Source organism: Gamsiella multidivaricata (genome assembly GCF_025024155.1).
Source record: "Gamsiella multidivaricata strain RSA 2152 chromosome Unknown BC939scaffold_92, whole genome shotgun sequence".
Classification (NCBI taxonomy): domain Eukaryota; kingdom Fungi; phylum Mortierellomycota; class Mortierellomycetes; order Mortierellales; family Mortierellaceae; genus Gamsiella; species Gamsiella multidivaricata.
The window spans coordinates 69,365-86,166 of record NW_026251800.1 but is presented as its reverse complement, the minus strand read 5'-3'; the positions used below and the strand labels follow the sequence as shown (position 1 = coordinate 86,166).

General features: G+C 46.4%; 6 protein-coding genes across 6 annotated transcripts; 3 read left to right on the top strand and 3 right to left on the bottom strand.

The window, feature by feature from the left end:
* Positions 1 to 76: 76 nt before the first annotated feature.
* Positions 77 to 1,392, bottom strand: BC939DRAFT_465791 (transcription initiation factor TAFII31). The gene is made up of 4 exons (XM_051557566.1): positions 1,254 to 1,392; positions 1,077 to 1,157; positions 839 to 975; positions 77 to 688 (listed from the first exon to the last, which is right to left on the bottom strand). Exons 1-4 carry the CDS (start codon positions 1,351 to 1,353, stop codon positions 548 to 550), a joined length of 459 nt encoding a protein of 152 aa, XP_051407565.1. The 5' UTR covers positions 1,354 to 1,392; the 3' UTR covers positions 77 to 547.
* Positions 1,393 to 2,434: 1,042 nt separating this feature from the next.
* BC939DRAFT_465789 (tRNA-dihydrouridine(47) synthase [NAD(P)(+)]-like protein) lies at positions 2,435 to 5,160 on the top strand. Its single transcript, XM_051557565.1, has 8 exons — positions 2,435 to 2,731; positions 2,870 to 2,976; positions 3,061 to 3,150; positions 3,240 to 3,390; positions 3,476 to 3,703; positions 3,786 to 4,097; positions 4,210 to 4,759; positions 4,849 to 5,160. The coding sequence occupies exons 1-8, from the start codon at positions 2,699 to 2,701 to the stop codon at positions 5,070 to 5,072; spliced, it is 1,695 nt and encodes a 564-aa protein (XP_051407564.1). The 5' UTR covers positions 2,435 to 2,698; the 3' UTR covers positions 5,073 to 5,160.
* A 22-nt stretch (positions 5,161 to 5,182) lies between these two features.
* On the bottom strand, positions 5,183 to 7,082 carry BC939DRAFT_507373 (uncharacterized protein; the record flags this gene model as incomplete). Its single annotated transcript, XM_051560879.1, has 6 exons — positions 5,183 to 5,410; positions 5,515 to 5,716; positions 5,835 to 6,387; positions 6,486 to 6,566; positions 6,678 to 6,846; positions 6,942 to 7,082. The coding sequence occupies 6 exons, from the start codon at positions 7,080 to 7,082 to the stop codon at positions 5,183 to 5,185; spliced, it is 1,374 nt and encodes a 457-aa protein (XP_051407563.1).
* A 1,781-nt stretch (positions 7,083 to 8,863) lies between these two features.
* Positions 8,864 to 10,486, bottom strand: BC939DRAFT_328829 (uncharacterized protein). The gene is made up of 3 exons (XM_051551572.1): positions 10,130 to 10,486; positions 9,123 to 10,006; positions 8,864 to 9,033 (listed from the first exon to the last, which is right to left on the bottom strand). The coding sequence occupies exons 1-3, from the start codon at positions 10,191 to 10,193 to the stop codon at positions 8,959 to 8,961; spliced, it is 1,023 nt and encodes a 340-aa protein (XP_051407562.1). The 5' UTR covers positions 10,194 to 10,486; the 3' UTR covers positions 8,864 to 8,958.
* On the top strand, positions 10,221 to 11,701 carry BC939DRAFT_328824 (AP complex, mu/sigma subunit). The gene is made up of 5 exons (XM_051551571.1): positions 10,221 to 10,492; positions 10,872 to 11,028; positions 11,130 to 11,151; positions 11,264 to 11,372; positions 11,478 to 11,701. The coding sequence occupies exons 1-5, from the start codon at positions 10,487 to 10,489 to the stop codon at positions 11,658 to 11,660; spliced, it is 477 nt and encodes a 158-aa protein (XP_051407561.1). The 5' UTR covers positions 10,221 to 10,486; the 3' UTR covers positions 11,661 to 11,701.
* A 307-nt stretch (positions 11,702 to 12,008) lies between these two features.
* On the top strand, positions 12,009 to 16,719 carry BC939DRAFT_481129 (galactose mutarotase-like domain-containing protein; the record flags this gene model as incomplete). The annotated part of the gene is made up of 19 exons (XM_051558996.1): positions 12,009 to 12,254; positions 12,343 to 12,481; positions 12,574 to 12,735; positions 12,827 to 13,079; positions 13,172 to 13,195; positions 13,288 to 13,624; positions 13,650 to 13,775; positions 13,843 to 13,916; positions 14,001 to 14,039; positions 14,125 to 14,245; positions 14,338 to 14,433; positions 14,526 to 14,701; positions 14,776 to 15,050; positions 15,134 to 15,199; positions 15,297 to 15,685; positions 15,770 to 16,038; positions 16,077 to 16,238; positions 16,320 to 16,487; positions 16,575 to 16,719. 19 exons carry the CDS (start codon positions 12,009 to 12,011, stop codon positions 16,717 to 16,719), a joined length of 3,267 nt encoding a protein of 1,088 aa, XP_051407560.1.
* Positions 16,720 to 16,802: the final 83 nt, after the last annotated feature.

The following is a 16,802-nucleotide window of genomic DNA, read 5'->3' as shown; positions in this document are numbered from 1 at the left end:
ACAGAGACGGCTCCCGTATACACATGAAAGTACAATCTTCAGGCAACAAATTATCATGCCGCAATGCCGTTCTTCCTCGTGTTTGGTATTATACATTTCCATTCCGTTTATTCGACCGATGATGGCCGATAGACAGCAGCCTATCGATTGTCAAGCTACTCGTCGTCATAGTTCTCCTCCTCGTCTACCCGCTTGCGTTTCCAGAGGTCATGGTTCACCATATTCTGTTGGTTCTGTGAAAGCGGTTCCTCCGAGACCTCCTTCATCTCCTCGTCCGAATCCTCGTCCTCATCCTTGACCTTGAACAATGATGGTGCTCCTGTATCGGTCGATTGTGATCCTATTGCTCCTGACGATGATATAGATATATCCATGGCGTTTGTCGATTGCGATAGTGAATTGTGGTGGGTACCTGGCGGTGGAAGCTGAAGTGTATAAAAAAAAACCCCCCCTCAAGATGACAACTGTTATCACATATACTATATAGCAACGGCATAGTCCAATGTTGGACACAGCACAGGCGCAAAGAGATTCGAAAAAGCCGAAGCTAGTGGAGCCGTACCTCAGGAATGAGCTGGAAGTTGACAGTGGTTAGACAATGCCGCTCATGAGGGAGACGGATGCCGTACTTTTCGGGGATTAAGGGCAAAGGGACCTTGTTCTTTTCCTCTGCAAGCTCGAGAAGAAACTAGGATGACGGACAGTACAGATATTGAATTGTTCAAGATGTCAGAGTTTTGATGTTGGAGTCTCTTCGTACTGTTTGGATCTTGCTTATGCTGGTGCTGCCGTCGCATGTGATTGAACGCCTTGTCTAGTCTCCAGCGCTTGTTGTTACCTCTTTGGGTGGTGGTGAGGTGAAGGAGTGGTTGACACGACCCTGGATCGCGAGTTTCACATCGTCGAGTCCTACTTCGGTCCTGCCGGCGTGCTCAGAATACAGTAATGCGTCCTGGAAAACGTCCGTTGTGTAGCCTATCGACATAATAGCGCGCAATCCAAACAGTTACTGTTATTAATCACGTCTTGAAGATACTCCTGCTATTGTGCAATTGAAAGGTGTGTGTGGTACGTACGATGTGCAAACTCGAGCAGTTGATGAATAACTTTTTGCTCTGCATCCTCGACAGAGAGTGATTGTAAGATCAAGGAGATGACTATCCAAGACGAAGACAAATGTGTTGAAAAGTTAGGTTGCTTTGAAGAATGACGTTCAAGACAGATCGAATGTAATCGTATTTCCGCCGTGATACCCTTTGCATCCCGAGGTTGTGGTGCCTGTGTCATGTTGTCTCTATACGTCCGTATTCCTGTCGTGTCCTGGCAATCGATCATGCGGTGGAGTTGAAGCATTGTCGTCCACAAGGGAACTCGAGGTGCATAACGTCACATGACTTCCCGAAGAATGGGTTGGGGATGAATAAACCTTATTCCTGGCCCTGAACCCTGGATCCCCGCTGTTCATTTGCGCTAAATGAAAGATAGTGGAATGCATCTGATTGCTACGGGACCGTCATGGACAGACGTCAAAGCATCCTCAGAAAAATGGGCGTTCAGGCTGACTGGAGAAAATAAAGCGACGCGAAAGTCTTCATAAGAGAGAAAAAGATGGCTGGGCTAAGCACAGACAACTTGCGGCAACACGCGTTCATTTATACCCCACCAGCTGAACTGCACTTTGAAAGCATTCTAGGAGCGGCTGTTTCAGCTAACATGTTCATATGCACTTAGAACATGTGTATCGGTGGTTGGAGCTCCGTGTTTTGACTTCTTTAGAAAGAGACATTCGGTGTCCAGACACTAAGGCTTTCTACGTGGCTAAGCGCAGGCTCTGAAAGTTGGTGCCTAGACTTGCGGGGGAGATGCCAGTGGTGCATGATGTCTGAAAAAGCAATATAAAAAAAAAAAAAACGACGTACTGCATTGTAGAGGATATCTTTACAACGCACGACCTGTACACCACCTCTAAAGAACTGAATGTCCAACTCTGGATCCTTCATCATGTTCAAGTTCTACCTCAACATTCCTACCGCACCGCATTTCACCCAGATCCAAGCACTCTACTACAGTCCATTTTCATATGTCCTCGACTACCATGAAGCGACCAAAAACACAGGAGAACGAAAACTGGCAATCAATCGTCCCAAAAGTACACAGAAGAGGCATATACCTCAGTTGGCTGCTACCCCGGATATCGTTCTTATTTGAAGGCCCGAAAATCGAACAAGCCAAGCATTTCAGGAGTTGGCACTCGCCTACGCGATCTGCTATCTCCAAAGATTGAGTACGGCCAAGTTCACTATTTTTGGTTACACAAATGCCATAATGGAATGGATGCACGAACTGCTCATGGCGCCCTAATTTGGCAGGTAAAAGTGACGGCGCAAAATGTTTATTTGTCTCCCACGCAGCATTTTTTTTTTCTGCACTTCATCGCTCATTCACGACAAGACACTGAAAGACATGTCGTCCGAAAACACGACGAAGGAGATGGCTCCCTCCGCAGCGCCGTCAGAGACATCAAACGAGGAATCAGCATCCTCTACGTCGACTTACCAAAAGGGGATCTCGCCTATCAAACCTGAATACCTCCGCACAGCAGAGCCTATCGCTTCCAAGGAAGAGACTATCGCCCAGTTAAGCGAGGGCGTCGAGAAGGAAGGAGACCAGGGCCGTGTTGGTGGAGAGAACGACAGCAATGACTCGGCCAATGGAAATAACAAGCGAGACCGTAAAGATGTAAGGCGATATTAAAAAGGAAGTGGATCAAGAGCAATTGGGGGCTATAGTGCTGATGAGCTGACCAGTCTGGTATGATCCAACGCCAAACCACCCGATATAGAAGCACGTCAAGAACAACAAAAAAAAGCGTGGAGGCGGACAAACACAGGACCGCGTGGTGACGCGTCGTATCGAGGATGAAATACAACTGTGCTTCAAGGTCGCCAAAGGTGTTGAATGTGACAAAGGAGATAGGTAAAAAGACTATAGACATTAGGCTGCAGTGTATGCACTGTCATTTCTTTGACTAACATAATAGGGTTTTTCATATTCTTGTAGCTGCAAGTTCACTCACGACGTCAAAAAGTATTTAGAGGCCAAAGGAGAGGATCTAGGTGATCGCTGCCCCAACTTTGAGATCTACGGAGAGTACGTCTATTTTCATGCGGCAATATGACTGGATCCAGATGGTCGATAGCAATAAGCGCTTGTCTTAACAAGTACTTTATATCAATTAGGTGCCATTACGGTTACAAATGCAGATATTTGAAGGCTCATATGGACGCGGATGGCAACTTGATCAAGGACGAGGAAAAAATCGCAAAGGTTGGACCACAAACCTTGAATGTCTTTACACACGATCTTACGCTCAAGCTGCGCTCATTCCAGGTAATGAAGGGATCCATCGTCAACTCAGTGTTTGGTTATTATACCTATTAGTACTAACACAGTGATGCTTGGTCTCTTTTTGCAGTTCGACTTCAAACGATCCGAGGAGTATCTGAAGAAAATGGCGACTGAAATGGCACAGACGGCAAACCAAAAGAAGGAGCTCGGTCTTCCTGAACCCACACCACGCAAAAGTGGCCATATCGAGCTGGAGGATAGAGACGTCAAGACGCCCAGGACAACAACCGTCCGGGAAGAAGTAACACATATCGATACACCTGATGTCCCACTGCGATCGTGCGAAAAGAAAAAGGCAAGTTGATAAGGAGGTCTAGTGGCATCCTCATGCAAAAAACGTATCGCTTAACTTCGTGTTGCTTATTCCATTCTATTAGATCGATTTCAGAGGCAAGACATACTTGGCGCCTCTGACTACTGTTGGCAACCTGCCTTTCCGTCGTATTTGTAAAGAGTACGGAGTCGACATCACTTGCGGAGAGATGGCCATGGCCGCCAACCTGGTACAGGGTCAAAAGGGAGAGCTGGCACTTCTTCGGAGGCACAAGACCGAGGATATTTTTGGAGTGCAACTGACGGGCAACAAGGTCGACGTCGTTGTTAGGGCGTGCGATATGATCAACCAGATGGCCGACGTCGACTTTGTAGACCTCAACATGGGATGCCCCATCGACCTCGTCTTCAATTCTGTATGCATTTGCGGTTACATTATACAATTATAAGCTTACAGAGTCTATTCGATTATCAAGGCACAAATTCTGACACTTTTTTTTTTTTTTTTTTTTTTTTTTTTGTTGGCAGGGAGCCGGAAGCGGACTCTTGGGTTCAGCTGGCAAGATGAAGAGGATGATTACTGGTATGAAGTCCGTCTTGGATGTCCCCGTTACTGTCAAATTCAGGATGGCTATCTACGACAAGAAGCCCATCGGCGAACAAATGACGAGCGTCTTTCACGATCTTGGAGCATCCCTTGCAACTCTTCACGGCCGATCCCGCCAGCAGCGTTACACCAAACTTGCAGACTGGGACTACATCCAAACATGCACCCAGGTGGACCGCGGCACCGTTGGAAGAGACAATTATATGCCCCTTTTCGGTAATGGAGATATCCTTGGACCATCCGATTATTATACTCACTTGGAAACGCACAAGGTGGACGGGTGTATGATTGCACGAGGCGCTTTGATGAAACCTTGGATTTTTGAGGAAATCAAATCAAACCGAGACTGGGATATCTCGTCTGGAGAGCGATTTGATATGATGAAGCGGTTCTGCGATTATGGACTCGAGCACTGGGGTTCGGACACCCAGGGCGTCAACCAAACCCGACGCTTCCTGTTGGAGTGGCAAAGTACGTCAACCTTATATTTTCTGTTGATGGCGGATCGGTATCATTTTCTGCGTACTAATAATGATATTTTCCTTATTTTTGGCGAGCAGGCTTCTTGCATCGCTATGTCCCTGTTGGATTGCTTGAAGTCCTCCCTCAGAAGATGAACGATCGCCCACCTGCATTTGTCGGACGAAATGATATGGAGACACTGATGGCTTCCACCGACGTGAAGGATTGGATCAAGCTGAGTGACATGATTCTAGGGCCAGCGCCTGAGGCTTTCCGCTTTGATCCCAAACACAAGGCCAACTCTACCTCTGTAGAAGGATAGATAAGCCAGTGAAGAATTAACTTTGCGCAGGATAAAGAGCTTTCAACTCAATGCCGAAACCAGCGCCTTAATGGGTTCTAGGGATACATATGCTTTCTTTGCTCCAAGTTTTATTTGTTTTGATATGGCTTCTTGCCCTTGTTTGGATGTTGGCCCTTAGCATTTCCTTTTTGCTTGCCTCCTGATGTCGCTGCGGGTGCGAGAGTCGGAGGTCTCCACCTCTTGACCTTGTCCAAAACGCGCTGCACAATCTCACGCTCTTCTGATCGTACAACTGCTGCATTTCGCTTATTCAAGGGAACACTTTCCGTGGGCTGCTTTAAAATCGCCTTGTCATCCTAAGAGAGCAAAGTTGAAAACAGGGGGGGGTTAAGTGAACTGGTATAGGATGACATATGAATAGACTGGCAGGAATAAGAAACATTTGGGACCGCAATGTTACCTTGACATTGGATGCGTACTCGGCAAGTTTGTCCTCTAGCAACTCGAGTAGGACTTTCTGCACCCCTACGGTCAGCTTTGTATTGGGCAATTTCTTTCCTTCCAAGACTGTCGCCTTGAACTCGTCGATTGGCATCATCAGGATCTTGGCACATCCGATCAAATCTTCAGGGATTTCGCCGTCCGATTCAAGAATGAAATAACTATCGATGTTTATGAGAACAAAAAAAGAGACCGAGTTAGCCGCAGAGCAGATTGCATGATGATATAGATCAACTCAGGTGCATCAAGAAGCATATAAATGTAAGGACAAGAACTTACTCCTCCAATCCCTCCTGCTCCAACAACCACTCAACTTTCTCCTCCGTTCCGTTCTCGTCCGTCTCTGTGCATTTTGCCACGACGGACTCACCACTGATCTCCACAATATTGTGCGGATTCGGTACGTCCACAAATCCGTATTTTCTCAAAAGATCAGCATTGCATAATTCGCCGTAGGTGTTATAGATCTGCTGACCAGCCTTGATGGATTTGATCGCGACCATCCTCAAACGATCCTTCTCGTGAAATAGTCTTGCGTTATTGTATCCGGTCTTGTGGTTTAACATGTCGGCCATCGGAACCATTGATACATTCACTTTCTCTTCTTCCTCCTCTTCGTCATCGTTGTCTTCGTCCATATCTTCGTCCTCGTCTTTACCGGGAATCGTGTCGTGGAATGCATAGGCCATGATTAGGGAGCCCATGCGGTGAAAGATTTTCAAAAATGCAGATGCATCCTGATTCTGCTGGGGGAAGAGTTGTAGATTTGCAGAGATCAAGGGCCAGAGTTTTTCTGTGAACAGTGTTTCTGCTTCCTCCTTTCCGATCTTGTCTAAAAGATGCCACAGGAGTCGTTCAATGTCAGTATTCTGTATCTCATTACGACCCTTACTGCTGTATCTCACTATTTGTTGCTGCTATTCCTCTTACCAGCGATTCCTGTGCCCTTCAACTCTTCCACTTCTTCCTTGTTCCAAAACATTGGCGTTGAAAACTCAGTCGGAAGAATATCTACATTAACAATAAATCGAATAAGTGAAACGCAGCACTGTTAGGTATCAAATGGTGCAGAGCTATTAGCCGTCAACGAAATGCAGTAGAGCAAGATCCACGCGCTATTACCAAAATAGGGCTTCCAGTGCGACTCTGCTCCAAGGCAGTATTCGTAAACCATGCACATCAGCAGTGGATTCCATCCTTCCAATTCCTTGAGATTGACCTTCTGAGCAAGCTGAGAAGTCTCAGGCGAGAGAAGTAATGAACTGGGGATCGAGAATATTTCTTCATCTTTCTGTGTGTTAGAAAAAATGAAACCGACAAGTTAATAGGTAAATAGGTATATATTGTATGAGAGCAAAAAAAAAAAAAGAAGAGTTATTATCGTACTTTGATATCAGCGGAGGCAACGACGCCGCGACCTGCTCCCTCGGTTGAGTAATCCTGAAGGGAGATCGATGCCGAGACTGTCGCTCCGTTGGTATTGAGCCATTTAAGGAATGAGGCATTGATCTGATCAAAGTGTGTCATGGTGGGAATTGTGTTGCGCTTTAACCCTCATCCTCGCAGTAAAATAGTTGTTTAGATTGCCACCAATTCTGATTATTAAGGGCAGTTTACCTAAAGGCAGAGTGTGTGTCTCAGCAACCACAAGAGGTGTGGGCGGCCCTTGGGAATGGTGAAAGCGTTACGCTTTCTGAAGCATACATTCCTCTCCGTACACTCACCATTACTACGCCTGCCGCTCATTGCTGAGCAGCATTCTTATTCGGGACTCTCAAGTTGGATTCCATTTCTCTTTCCGCTGTCAACCAAAGCTGTGTGTCACAACCTAATAAAGTTCTTGCCCCGCATTTCAGGGGTGCTGTGCAGCGGCTTCCGATCGACCTGAAATGAATAGCGGCAATCTACCTTTTATCTAAATGAATAGTGATGGCCTTTTGTTTACTTCTTGACGCGAGCATCCTGTGAAATGTGCGATGAATCGCAGCTGTATTTGACCATTTTGCACTCACCTTATCTTCCACCATCTTTGCTTGTCTCTTTACGCACTCATTTTATCGCACTGTGAAGTCACCGGCAGCTCGGCAGCATAACTGGATGTGAATTGACTATTTAGGATCTTTACAGGGACAACTTCGCTTACGCAAATCTCATGTATGTCCTTCCATCCGTCTTTGCGTTCGCGCTTTTTTATGGATGATCAGCGGACTAACAATTCAGGCCGACGTGCAAAAGGATGTGCGGAGTCCGGTCGCGACGTTGTTCTTGGTATTGCTCGCAGACATATGATAGCGTGATTGGCTTTACCTCCCTTGATGATCGGCGCGCATAGTGTAAGCTCTTTGTTCTTTATCTTCTTTCATTTGTTGAGAGTTATGGGTATCCCCTATCCGCCGAATGTCAGAGTTACCCCGTGTTTCAATCTGCTTAGTGGTGCCTGGCTCCTAGTCGCTCCTTCTTCGTTTCTGTGGCAATAAGTGCTTTTGATATTGTTTTTAGCTCTTCGGTGCATTAGATGATGCGTACCATCTTTTCTCACTGTACGCCATCCTTTTTGAATATTGTCGGTTATTCTTGGCTCATCATGAACACCGTCTAATAAGCAACAATTTTCTAGGAGATCACTGTAAGTGCCTCCCGGACGAAGACTTCAATGCGAGTTCAGTCGTCGTGGGTCGACCATAAAGTATGCTGTCAGGAGACATTACTCCGACAAGGCTCTATGGAGAGATTACCCACCCAGCTGCTGGGAGTAGTGGCAAAAACTCAAGCAAGTTTGCTCTGATGAAGGCGGCATTTTTCTGTCTAGAGTATGCTTCATTCTTTTCTTCAAAATGTACCTGCTTTTTTTCTATTAAAACTCATAAACGTTTCTCGACTTTACTTGGTCTTGTGGATGAGGGCTCTACTCTTCTTTTCTGCTCTGTATCTTGGCGGTGTCTCGTAGCGTTGGCCGACAAGCGTCTTTGCATTGGTTGTTCTCGATTTAGTTACTCATCAATCCCATACTCTATTTCACCCACTACATGTTGTTTGGAATTACTCTGTGTATTATGCAGCACAATATGAACGCGCTACTGTATGTATGTCCAAATCCATCGCAAAGAGCTTACAAGTGACAATTGCAACCAGAACCATCGATCTCGTAAACTGGGATCAAGATGAAAATCCTTCCTTTCTACATATGCTAATCTACGATGTTGGTCATGAATAAAGGGAAGGATAGGACAAGGTTAAATGTAAAAGGAAAAATAAAGATCGAGGAGCGCCGGTATTACTCCACACCCGAGAGATAGGAATGGCGGGGACACGATGATATAGTCTAGACTATGAGAATTAGACCCAAGTGGTTTATGCTCAAACTAATAAAGAGTTTGTCTGGCATGTTGTTTGGCATCCATATTTACGACACCTTTGCTACACCAAAGACAAGCAGATCAAGTTGGGCTAGACTTGGCATCATTGGGTATCCGAGCTCCTAATGTAGTAAAAAGAGAGTGTTAGAAAACAGTTTGCTGCATGTAGCAAAGTCCAAGAGCAGAGTCTCGCAACAGTTCAAGATATTACCATGCACTCGTCTAGGATCTCATATACGATGCCGATGTTCGACTGTACACTCTTTGCTGAAAGTGCTGCTGATCTGGAGACGGCTGATTTTGATTGTGATGAAGATGATGTGAACGTCGATTGAGCCCCTGCTGCTGACGTCCCTTTCCTTGTTGATCCAGATCCAGATCCACTGGGCTCTAACAAATATCTCTCCAGCGCCTTGACGAGTTGTCCCAAGAACTCGATTATCCCGTGCAAGGAGATGTGTAAGCCGACGGCGGGAGCTACCGAAAACGCCAGCTCCGGTATCTGTTGCTGTTGTACCAAATGTTGAGCATCTGGTGGACGAGATGAAGACGCGGACAGTTTTGATGATACAAGCTCCGGAGTCGGCGAACCAAGTCTCGAGCTAGACAGTGACGTCGACGTGCTGGACTGATGATGTCCCTGTCTCTGTCCAGGCAATGAGGACGGTATCCGCAAGACCGTTGAGGATGCAATGGTAGGCGATAGCGGAGCTGGACAGCATGCGACAAAGACGAGATCGTTGGTGGTATGATAGATGAAGCAGATGCCGTCGCGGGCATATAAAGGCCGTGCGAGGTGCCGGTATGGGTCGTCCGTTAATCCTAACGATGGCGAGGAGGACACATTGGCGTCTAGTGGAGAACTTGTTCCTGTTGCACGAATTGATCCAGACCCAGACGCCGCTGACTTTTGCACTGACAATCTCCTGGGTTCCGACCGCTGGCCTTGTTTCTCGTACTCGCGGCGGCGATGGTCTGGATGGGATTGTGATGACGGTACCCAGCGATGCTTGTTCTGCAAGAGGTCCAGGAACGAGGACCATACCTTTTGGATATCCGAGTCATTATCGTCATCCAATGCGCTTGGAGGTAGAACTGTATGAGATGAAATTGGTGGCGAGTCAGAGCAGAGAATGTGTTGTAAAAAGAGAAGCGTGATATTATCCCGAGCAGATTGAGATTTTCAAAGAAGAGAGTGATACCACATGCTATCCATACATGTCTTGGAAACGAGCAGGTCCTGTGTGGCGACGGATCCGATGCAAAAGTGTCGTAGACGCATGTTTCGTCGGTATTATGTTCAATCGAGTCAAGGGCGAGGGTTGAAGAGAACAAGAAAGAGAGACATGAAATTGGCCACGTCCAATGCCACGTCACTTTCAAGTTTTAAGAAACGGCCGTTGAGTGGAGTTCTCAGAGAGGAGAGGCGAAGCGCACCACCCATTCGTCCATCATCTCAACACTCCATCCATTCTTCTTAACATCGCAACCGGATAGACTTACTTTTTTCAGAAATTATCGACGCCGTTTTTTTTTGTATTTTTTGTATTTTCGCACGCACACACTTTTACTTGGATGCCTGTAAGCAGAGCCAGAAACGCGAACCCATCAGACTTCAGGACTGCCATTTCACTGGAGCACTCGGAGCAAGATTCTTAAGACCAAGAAACAGGACCATGGCACTCAGTCCCCAAATCGATGCAGGAAACAGGAATCTCTCGCAGAAAAAAAAAGTTTATTGCTGAATATAATGAACTTGGGTCGGACAGATATTTCGCCTTCTACCATTGATAATCGCGTAGCATACGGACATAATCTGGATATTCGCATCAACTGAACATAAGCTCACTCTCAGCCTTTTTCGTCCAATGCTCGGCATTCAACATTCGGCTCGGTATATCCACCTCAGCTCTCTCGACATCGTTACTGACGAGTGTTGCGCGTCTCACTCCATGACTAGATCAATTATGTACTGCTTGTCAGCAGACAGGGCAAGACCCGACTTGCAAAATGGTTCACGACGCTCAGTCCAAAGGAAAAGACCAAAACCGTCAAGGATGTCACACAGCTCGTCCTCGCACGGCGGACGAAAATGTGTAACTTTTTAGAGTATAAAGGTATGGCGCGCATATATACCACTTTTACGCAGTTCGAAAGTAAGAGAAGCAAACATTAGTGTTTAATCGACCAATGTCTTTGTGTGTGTTTTTTGCCTCAGATACGAAGGTCATTTATCGAAGGTATTCGCAGGTCTAAGCACGGTCAATTAAATTCTTTTCATGAGGTATTGGACAATGGATTGAATCTTACCCGCGCTGTTTATTTTTCTTCTGGACCTGCAAACTACGTTAGATACGCCAGTCTATACTTCATCACAGGCGTTGGGCCGCAGGATAATGAGCTGTTGACACTGGAGGTCATACACAGATACGTTGAGGTCCTTGACCGGTACTTTGGAAATGTAAGTAAGCGCATCGCAGCGAACTCATCACGTCTAGTTTACGCCAGCTGCTTTGAGCCCCAATAGCTAACAATCAACAACGATGCTATCTTTCGATGGGTATAGGTTTGCGAGCTTGACCTGATTTTCAACTTCCAACGGGCATATTTCATACTGGATGAGCTATTGATTGCTGGAGAGATGCAAGAGTCGAGCAAAGTTACGGTTCTGCAGGCGATTCATGACCAGGACGCGACTGAAGTAGAAGAAGCCAACGAGGAAAAAGTTAAGCACACCCCGCGATTTTGAAGCTCATAACGAATAGAAGACAAGAGTAATAATAAAAGAACACCATTGCGTATACCTTGTGGGCGTGATGTTCTGAGGGTAATATCTATATTGAAGTAGTTGGGTATGACGGAGAGAAACGATTCGCAGTGGCAGATCTATGCCGCCGCCCGTGGTAAATTACACGCGTTCTGGGGGCCCAAGCTTCCTTGTGGGAGTAGTTCCATGTGTGCCGCCTGATGGGCGTGAGAATGAATCAATGGAGCGACAACATGATGCATGGGGATAAAAGCACGGGTTACTCATTCCTCTTCCCCTCACTCTTTACTCCCTTGCAACTCCTTATTGCTCACACTTTTAAATACAAACATGGCTACTCTCTCTGCCCAGCCGAGATTTCTTCGATCCATCACCCTTGACCGCGCCGCAAAGTTCAGCTCCGCCGACTTTTACAGCGACATCAACCTGTATTCGCAGCTCTATAAAAAACGATCGACAGATGCTATCCAGCTCCAAGTCTACTCTGTCCCGGACCTGAGGCGGATCCCATTTGACGAAGCAGTAAAACAGCACTTTGAGCCGACTACCACAGGAACGCTCTATGGTCCCAGTTGGGTATGTCTTCTCGAGTGCCGCGTCGAACTTATTTTCTAGGCGATGGCTCCTTCTCACGCACAATTTTATCCTACAAACTATAATGCAGAGCACCCACTGGTTCAAGGTGAAGATTACAGTGCCACACGAGTGGGCTGGCGAGCAGGTTGAATTGATATGGGACTCTAGCAGTGAGGCTATGGTCTGGTCCACCGATGGCATCCCCCGGCAAGGCTTGACCGGCGATAGTACGAATTTTGTGCACACCATGTCATTGTTGAAGTCGTCTATTAGCAACTAACATGGTGATCAATTTCGTTATCCTCATTCGGCTCATAAGAGGGAAACGATAGACGCGTCGAATACGTGCTCCTGAAGAAGGCCAAGGGCCGCGAGACGATCGAATTGTTCGTTGAAATGGCCTGCAACGGCATGTTCGGTGCTGGCATGAATAACATCATCAACCCACCGCAAGAGAATAGGCGCTTTTTGCTTGCACAAGGTACAAGTTTGTCATCAGTTTGAAACGCTATATCATCTTTTGTGATCCAAACGGGGACTGATTAGCGTGTTCCCGTTCAAATGTCTTGTAGTTGAAATTGCGGTGCCCAACAAAGCCGCATGGCAGCTCTTTTATGACATGCAAGTCATACTGGGCATGGCGAATGAGCTCCCTGAAGACACTGTGCGCGCTCAGGAGGCTCTGTATGCTTGCAACCAAGTGATCGACAGCTTTGACAGGCTGAACATTGAAAATGCGCTGCAAAAATGCTTGCAGATCACCCGCGTATTCCTTGAGAAGAAAGCAGCGCCGGGGGCGCATCGAGTTACTGCGGTTGGAAACTGGTATGCGACTGAGAAGAAGCATCATTCATTTGGCAAGTCTTACCAGAGAAGGGCAATCTCACTCACGCTTATACTTCTTTGTTTTTATGTAGCCACATTGACACTGCATGGTTATGGTAATCACTTGCTGTTCTCCTACAGATTGAAGTCTTGAGCGCTTTCAAACTTATAACCTGGCGCTCACTTTTTCCATCAACATGATATTTAGGCCGTATGCTGAAACGCGCCGCAAGACCGCCCGAAGCTGGTCTACGCAGCTGCGACTTATGGAGGACTATCCCGAGTATGTCTTTGTCTGCTCTCAGGCACAGCAGCTCGAATGGCTATCCCAGGACTATCCAAAGCTGTTCAAGGAGATCCGGGCTGCATCGAAAAAGGGCCGGTTTCAGGCCATCGGCGCCACTTGGGTAGAAATGGATTGCAACCTTCCCAGCGGCGAAGCCCTTTGTCGTCAGTTCCTATACGGACAGCGGTTCTACGAGATGAAATTCGGTGCTCGCTGCAAAATCTTTTGGCTACCAGACACGTTTGGATACTCGGCTCAGGTAAAACGACAACATTTTTATTCAGCACAGACTCTTTCCCCATCTCACGCCGGTTTCGGTTTCCATTATTTTGCAGTTGCCGCAGATCGTCAAGCAATCTGGCGCAGAGTACTTTTTCACTCAAAAGCTGTCGTGGAATAACATCAACAAGGTACGAGAACGATGTTCAGACGTAATATCGCCTTTGTTGAACAAATGTAACTAATTGGGTTGCGCAGTTCCCAAACACGACTTTTACTTGGGTAGGTCTGGATGGAACTAAGGTCCTGACACACATGGCACCTTGCGAGACGTAAGAAACACTATTTGTCTGCTGCGAAGAGGCACGGCCGGTTGTATTCGCATAGCTGACGAAACCACTTTGCGTTTGTGATAGATACACTGCTCAAGCAGACGTTGGCGATATGATACGCAGGTAAGTAAGTAATAGCAATTATCTGTCTCTTTCTTCTTTCTTTTGCATTAATATTTACTTCCAAAAACCTTAACATTCGTAATAGCATCAAGAGGAACCGCGATCTAGCTTTCAGCAACCAGAGTCTTATGCCATATGGTAATGGCGATGGAGGTGGAGGACCGCAAAGGGCCATGCTGGAGCGAATTAGGCGCATGAAAGACATTGTAAGCATCTACTAGTCTGACTTTTACAGGAAGACTTCTTACGTAGATCATCAAGGCTGGAAGATAAATATTTTTACAAATTGCATGCATAGGATGGACTCCCTCGATGCGAGATGGACAGTGCGAATGCGTTTTTTGAAAGCGTGGAAAAGCAAGCCAAGGGCCTGCAGGAATGGAAGGGCGAGCTGGTAATACTGTCACCGCCGTACAGTTTAAGCTGCTTGTGTATGCCACCTGACTTGAAACCAGCTGCTAATACACTGCTACTCATCTACATTAGTACTTTGAGCTCCACCGTGGTACTTATACTTCCCAGGCTGCCACCAAACGATACAATCGAAAGCTCGAGTTTCTTCTGCGCGACTTGGAGATTGTATCTACAATGTGCCTTGTGCTGGAACGGGAGTTCAGCTACCCAAAGGAGGAACTGGACCTGCTGTGGAAAAATCTTTTGCTGTAAGTTGTTCGTAATACGTCCATGCTTTTGATAGATGAGATACGATTGATGAACATTAACCACCCTTTTTTAGGAATCAATTTCACGATGTCCTCCCCGGATCAGCCATCGAGTTGGCCAATATCGATGCCCGAAAGATCTACCAGCATATCGAAATCAAGGCGAAAAAGCTGCTAGGTGACAGCCTCGACAGCTTGTACAGATCCTCCAAATCTCTAGGAGAAGAACCGTGTTATGTCGCCTTCAACTCACTTGGATGGCGTCGCTCAGAGATCATCGAAGTTCCATCATACACTGGTGACAACTTGCAGCAGTACTCTGCTGGCAAAAATGCTGGATACGTTAGAGGTAAGCACCCCTTATGATTCTATCCAGCGTTCAAAGCACTTTAGCCAATACTGATGCACTGTAACCGAATCCTTTTTATACAGTCGAGAACGATGCTTTTGGTTTCAAGGATCTTGCTGAATCAACGAATGACCATAAGAGAGTGAAGGGTAAGGTTATTGATTGTGTGCTTTTTTTTTTTTTTTTTTGCTGGTCTTAACTATGTTCAGGACATATTTTGACGGATACTGCTCAAACCATCTACAGCATTCGCCAGCGGTGAAGATTTTGTCATGGAGAATGATTGGATTATCGCAAAGTTCAACCAGCAGGGGCATCTCATCAGTCTCTTTGACAAAAATGAGATGCGAGAACTCGTTCCAGAAGGGCAAGCAGGGAATAAGATGAAGTTCTATGAAGATATTCCATTGTACTGGGATGCATGGGATGTGGAAATTTATCATCTTAATACCGGCAAGAATGCCGGCACAAGCAATGCCAAGATTAAAGAGGTTGGCCCGCTCTGCGCCGCCCTAGTTGTTAAGCATGCTTTGTCTGAGAACAGCACTGCCGTGCAGACCATTGTCCTGACCGCCGCATCTCCTCGCTTGGACTTCCATATGAACGTCGAATGGCACGAGAATCGAGTGCTTTTGGTGAGTCACAAACATAGCACTGCAGCGTTCTCCAGCTGATACGTTGCTAAAACCTTCTATTCTTTTCATATTGTACGCTTGTAGAAAGTCGAATTCATGTGGGATATTCATTCCGACCTTGCCACTTATGATACGCAGTTTGGTGTTGTGCAACGCTCGACTACCTACAACACCAGCCATGACTACGCGAAGTTTGAGGTCTGCGGCCACAAGTTTGCAGATCTCTCTGAGCACGGGTATGGCGTTGCCCTCCTGAACGATTGCAAATTTGGGTACTCTTGTCACGGCAATGTGATGTGTCTATCGCTTTTACGTTCGCCTAAGGCGCCCGATGTCAACTGCGATATGGGTAGGTGATAACCTCTGTCTCTCACTAGATTCGACCTGTTAGGATTAAGGACACAGAATCGAGACCTCTGACGCCGTTCTTGCGTTGTGGTTATCAACTAGGACACCACGAGTTCTCATTTGCAGTCTATCCGCACAAAGGCACGTTCCACGAATCCAATGTCGTGCGGGAATCGTATCAGTTCAATGTGCCTATGATCATCAGGTAAGTTTCTGGACCTGGCTATTGTCAAGGCAATACAGTGGCTCATAAGTTTGCTAACCGTTGAACTTTTTCGCACTGCAGGTCTGTTTCGCAGAGTGCTCTGAAGGAACGTGACAAAGCACCCTTTATTGAGATCGAGGGAGCCAAAAATGTGATCTTGGATACGGTCAAACGAGCTGAAGACTCTAACCACATTATCGTGCGGCTTCACGAAGCCTTTGGTGGTCGCGCTATGTTCAAGCTCAAAAGGTGATTTTGCTCTACCTTCACCGCAGAGAGTAGGTGTCTCTTGAATAGACGCTAACACGATTCTGCTATATGCTGTATATTTTCTAGCTCCTTGAACATCCAGAGTATTCACCGATGCAATATCATGGAGGACGAAGGGGACAAAGTGGAATTTAACAAAGCCGAGCGTGTGACTAGATGGCTGGTTATGCATGCATTTGAGATTCTAACTCTGAAGCTGAAAGTGAAGTGAGCCCTGATGAAAAACGATCGTTTTGCTCTGACCACCCGAGAGAAATGTCAAAATGGACAATAAAATGCAAGTCAGAACAATAT

Coding starts and splice junctions, on each gene's coding strand:
- BC939DRAFT_465791 (XM_051557566.1), bottom strand. CDS start 1,353: ATGCTTCAACTCCACCGCATGATCGATTGCCAGGACACGACAGGAATA. Junction 1,158..1,253: donor ACAACCTCGGGATGCAAAGG/GTATCACGGCGG, acceptor CGTCTTGGATAG/TCATCTCCTTGATCTTACAA. Junction 976..1,076: donor ACTGCTCGAGTTTGCACATC/GTACGTACCACA, acceptor TTATGTCGATAG/GCTACACAACGGACGTTTTC.
- BC939DRAFT_465789 (XM_051557565.1), top strand. CDS start 2,699: ATGACTCGGCCAATGGAAATAACAAGCGAGACC. Junction 2,732..2,869: donor TGGAAATAACAAGCGAGACC/GTAAAGATGTAA, acceptor AACAAAAAAAAG/CGTGGAGGCGGACAAACACA. Junction 3,151..3,239: donor AACTTTGAGATCTACGGAGA/GTACGTCTATTT, acceptor TATATCAATTAG/GTGCCATTACGGTTACAAAT.
- BC939DRAFT_328829 (XM_051551572.1), bottom strand. CDS start 10,193: ATGCGTCTACGACACTTTTGCATCGGATCCGTCGCCACACAGGACCTG. Junction 10,007..10,129: donor CCTGCTCGTTTCCAAGACAT/GTATGGATAGCA, acceptor CATCTCATACAG/TTCTACCTCCAAGCGCATTG. Junction 9,034..9,122: donor AGATCCTAGACGAGTGCATG/GTAATATCTTGA, acceptor TTACTACATTAG/GAGCTCGGATACCCAATGAT.
- BC939DRAFT_328824 (XM_051551571.1), top strand. Junction 11,029..11,129: donor TAACTTTTTAGAGTATAAAG/GTATGGCGCGCA, acceptor TTTTTGCCTCAG/ATACGAAGGTCATTTATCGA. Junction 11,152..11,263: donor ACGAAGGTCATTTATCGAAG/GTATTCGCAGGT, acceptor AAACTACGTTAG/ATACGCCAGTCTATACTTCA.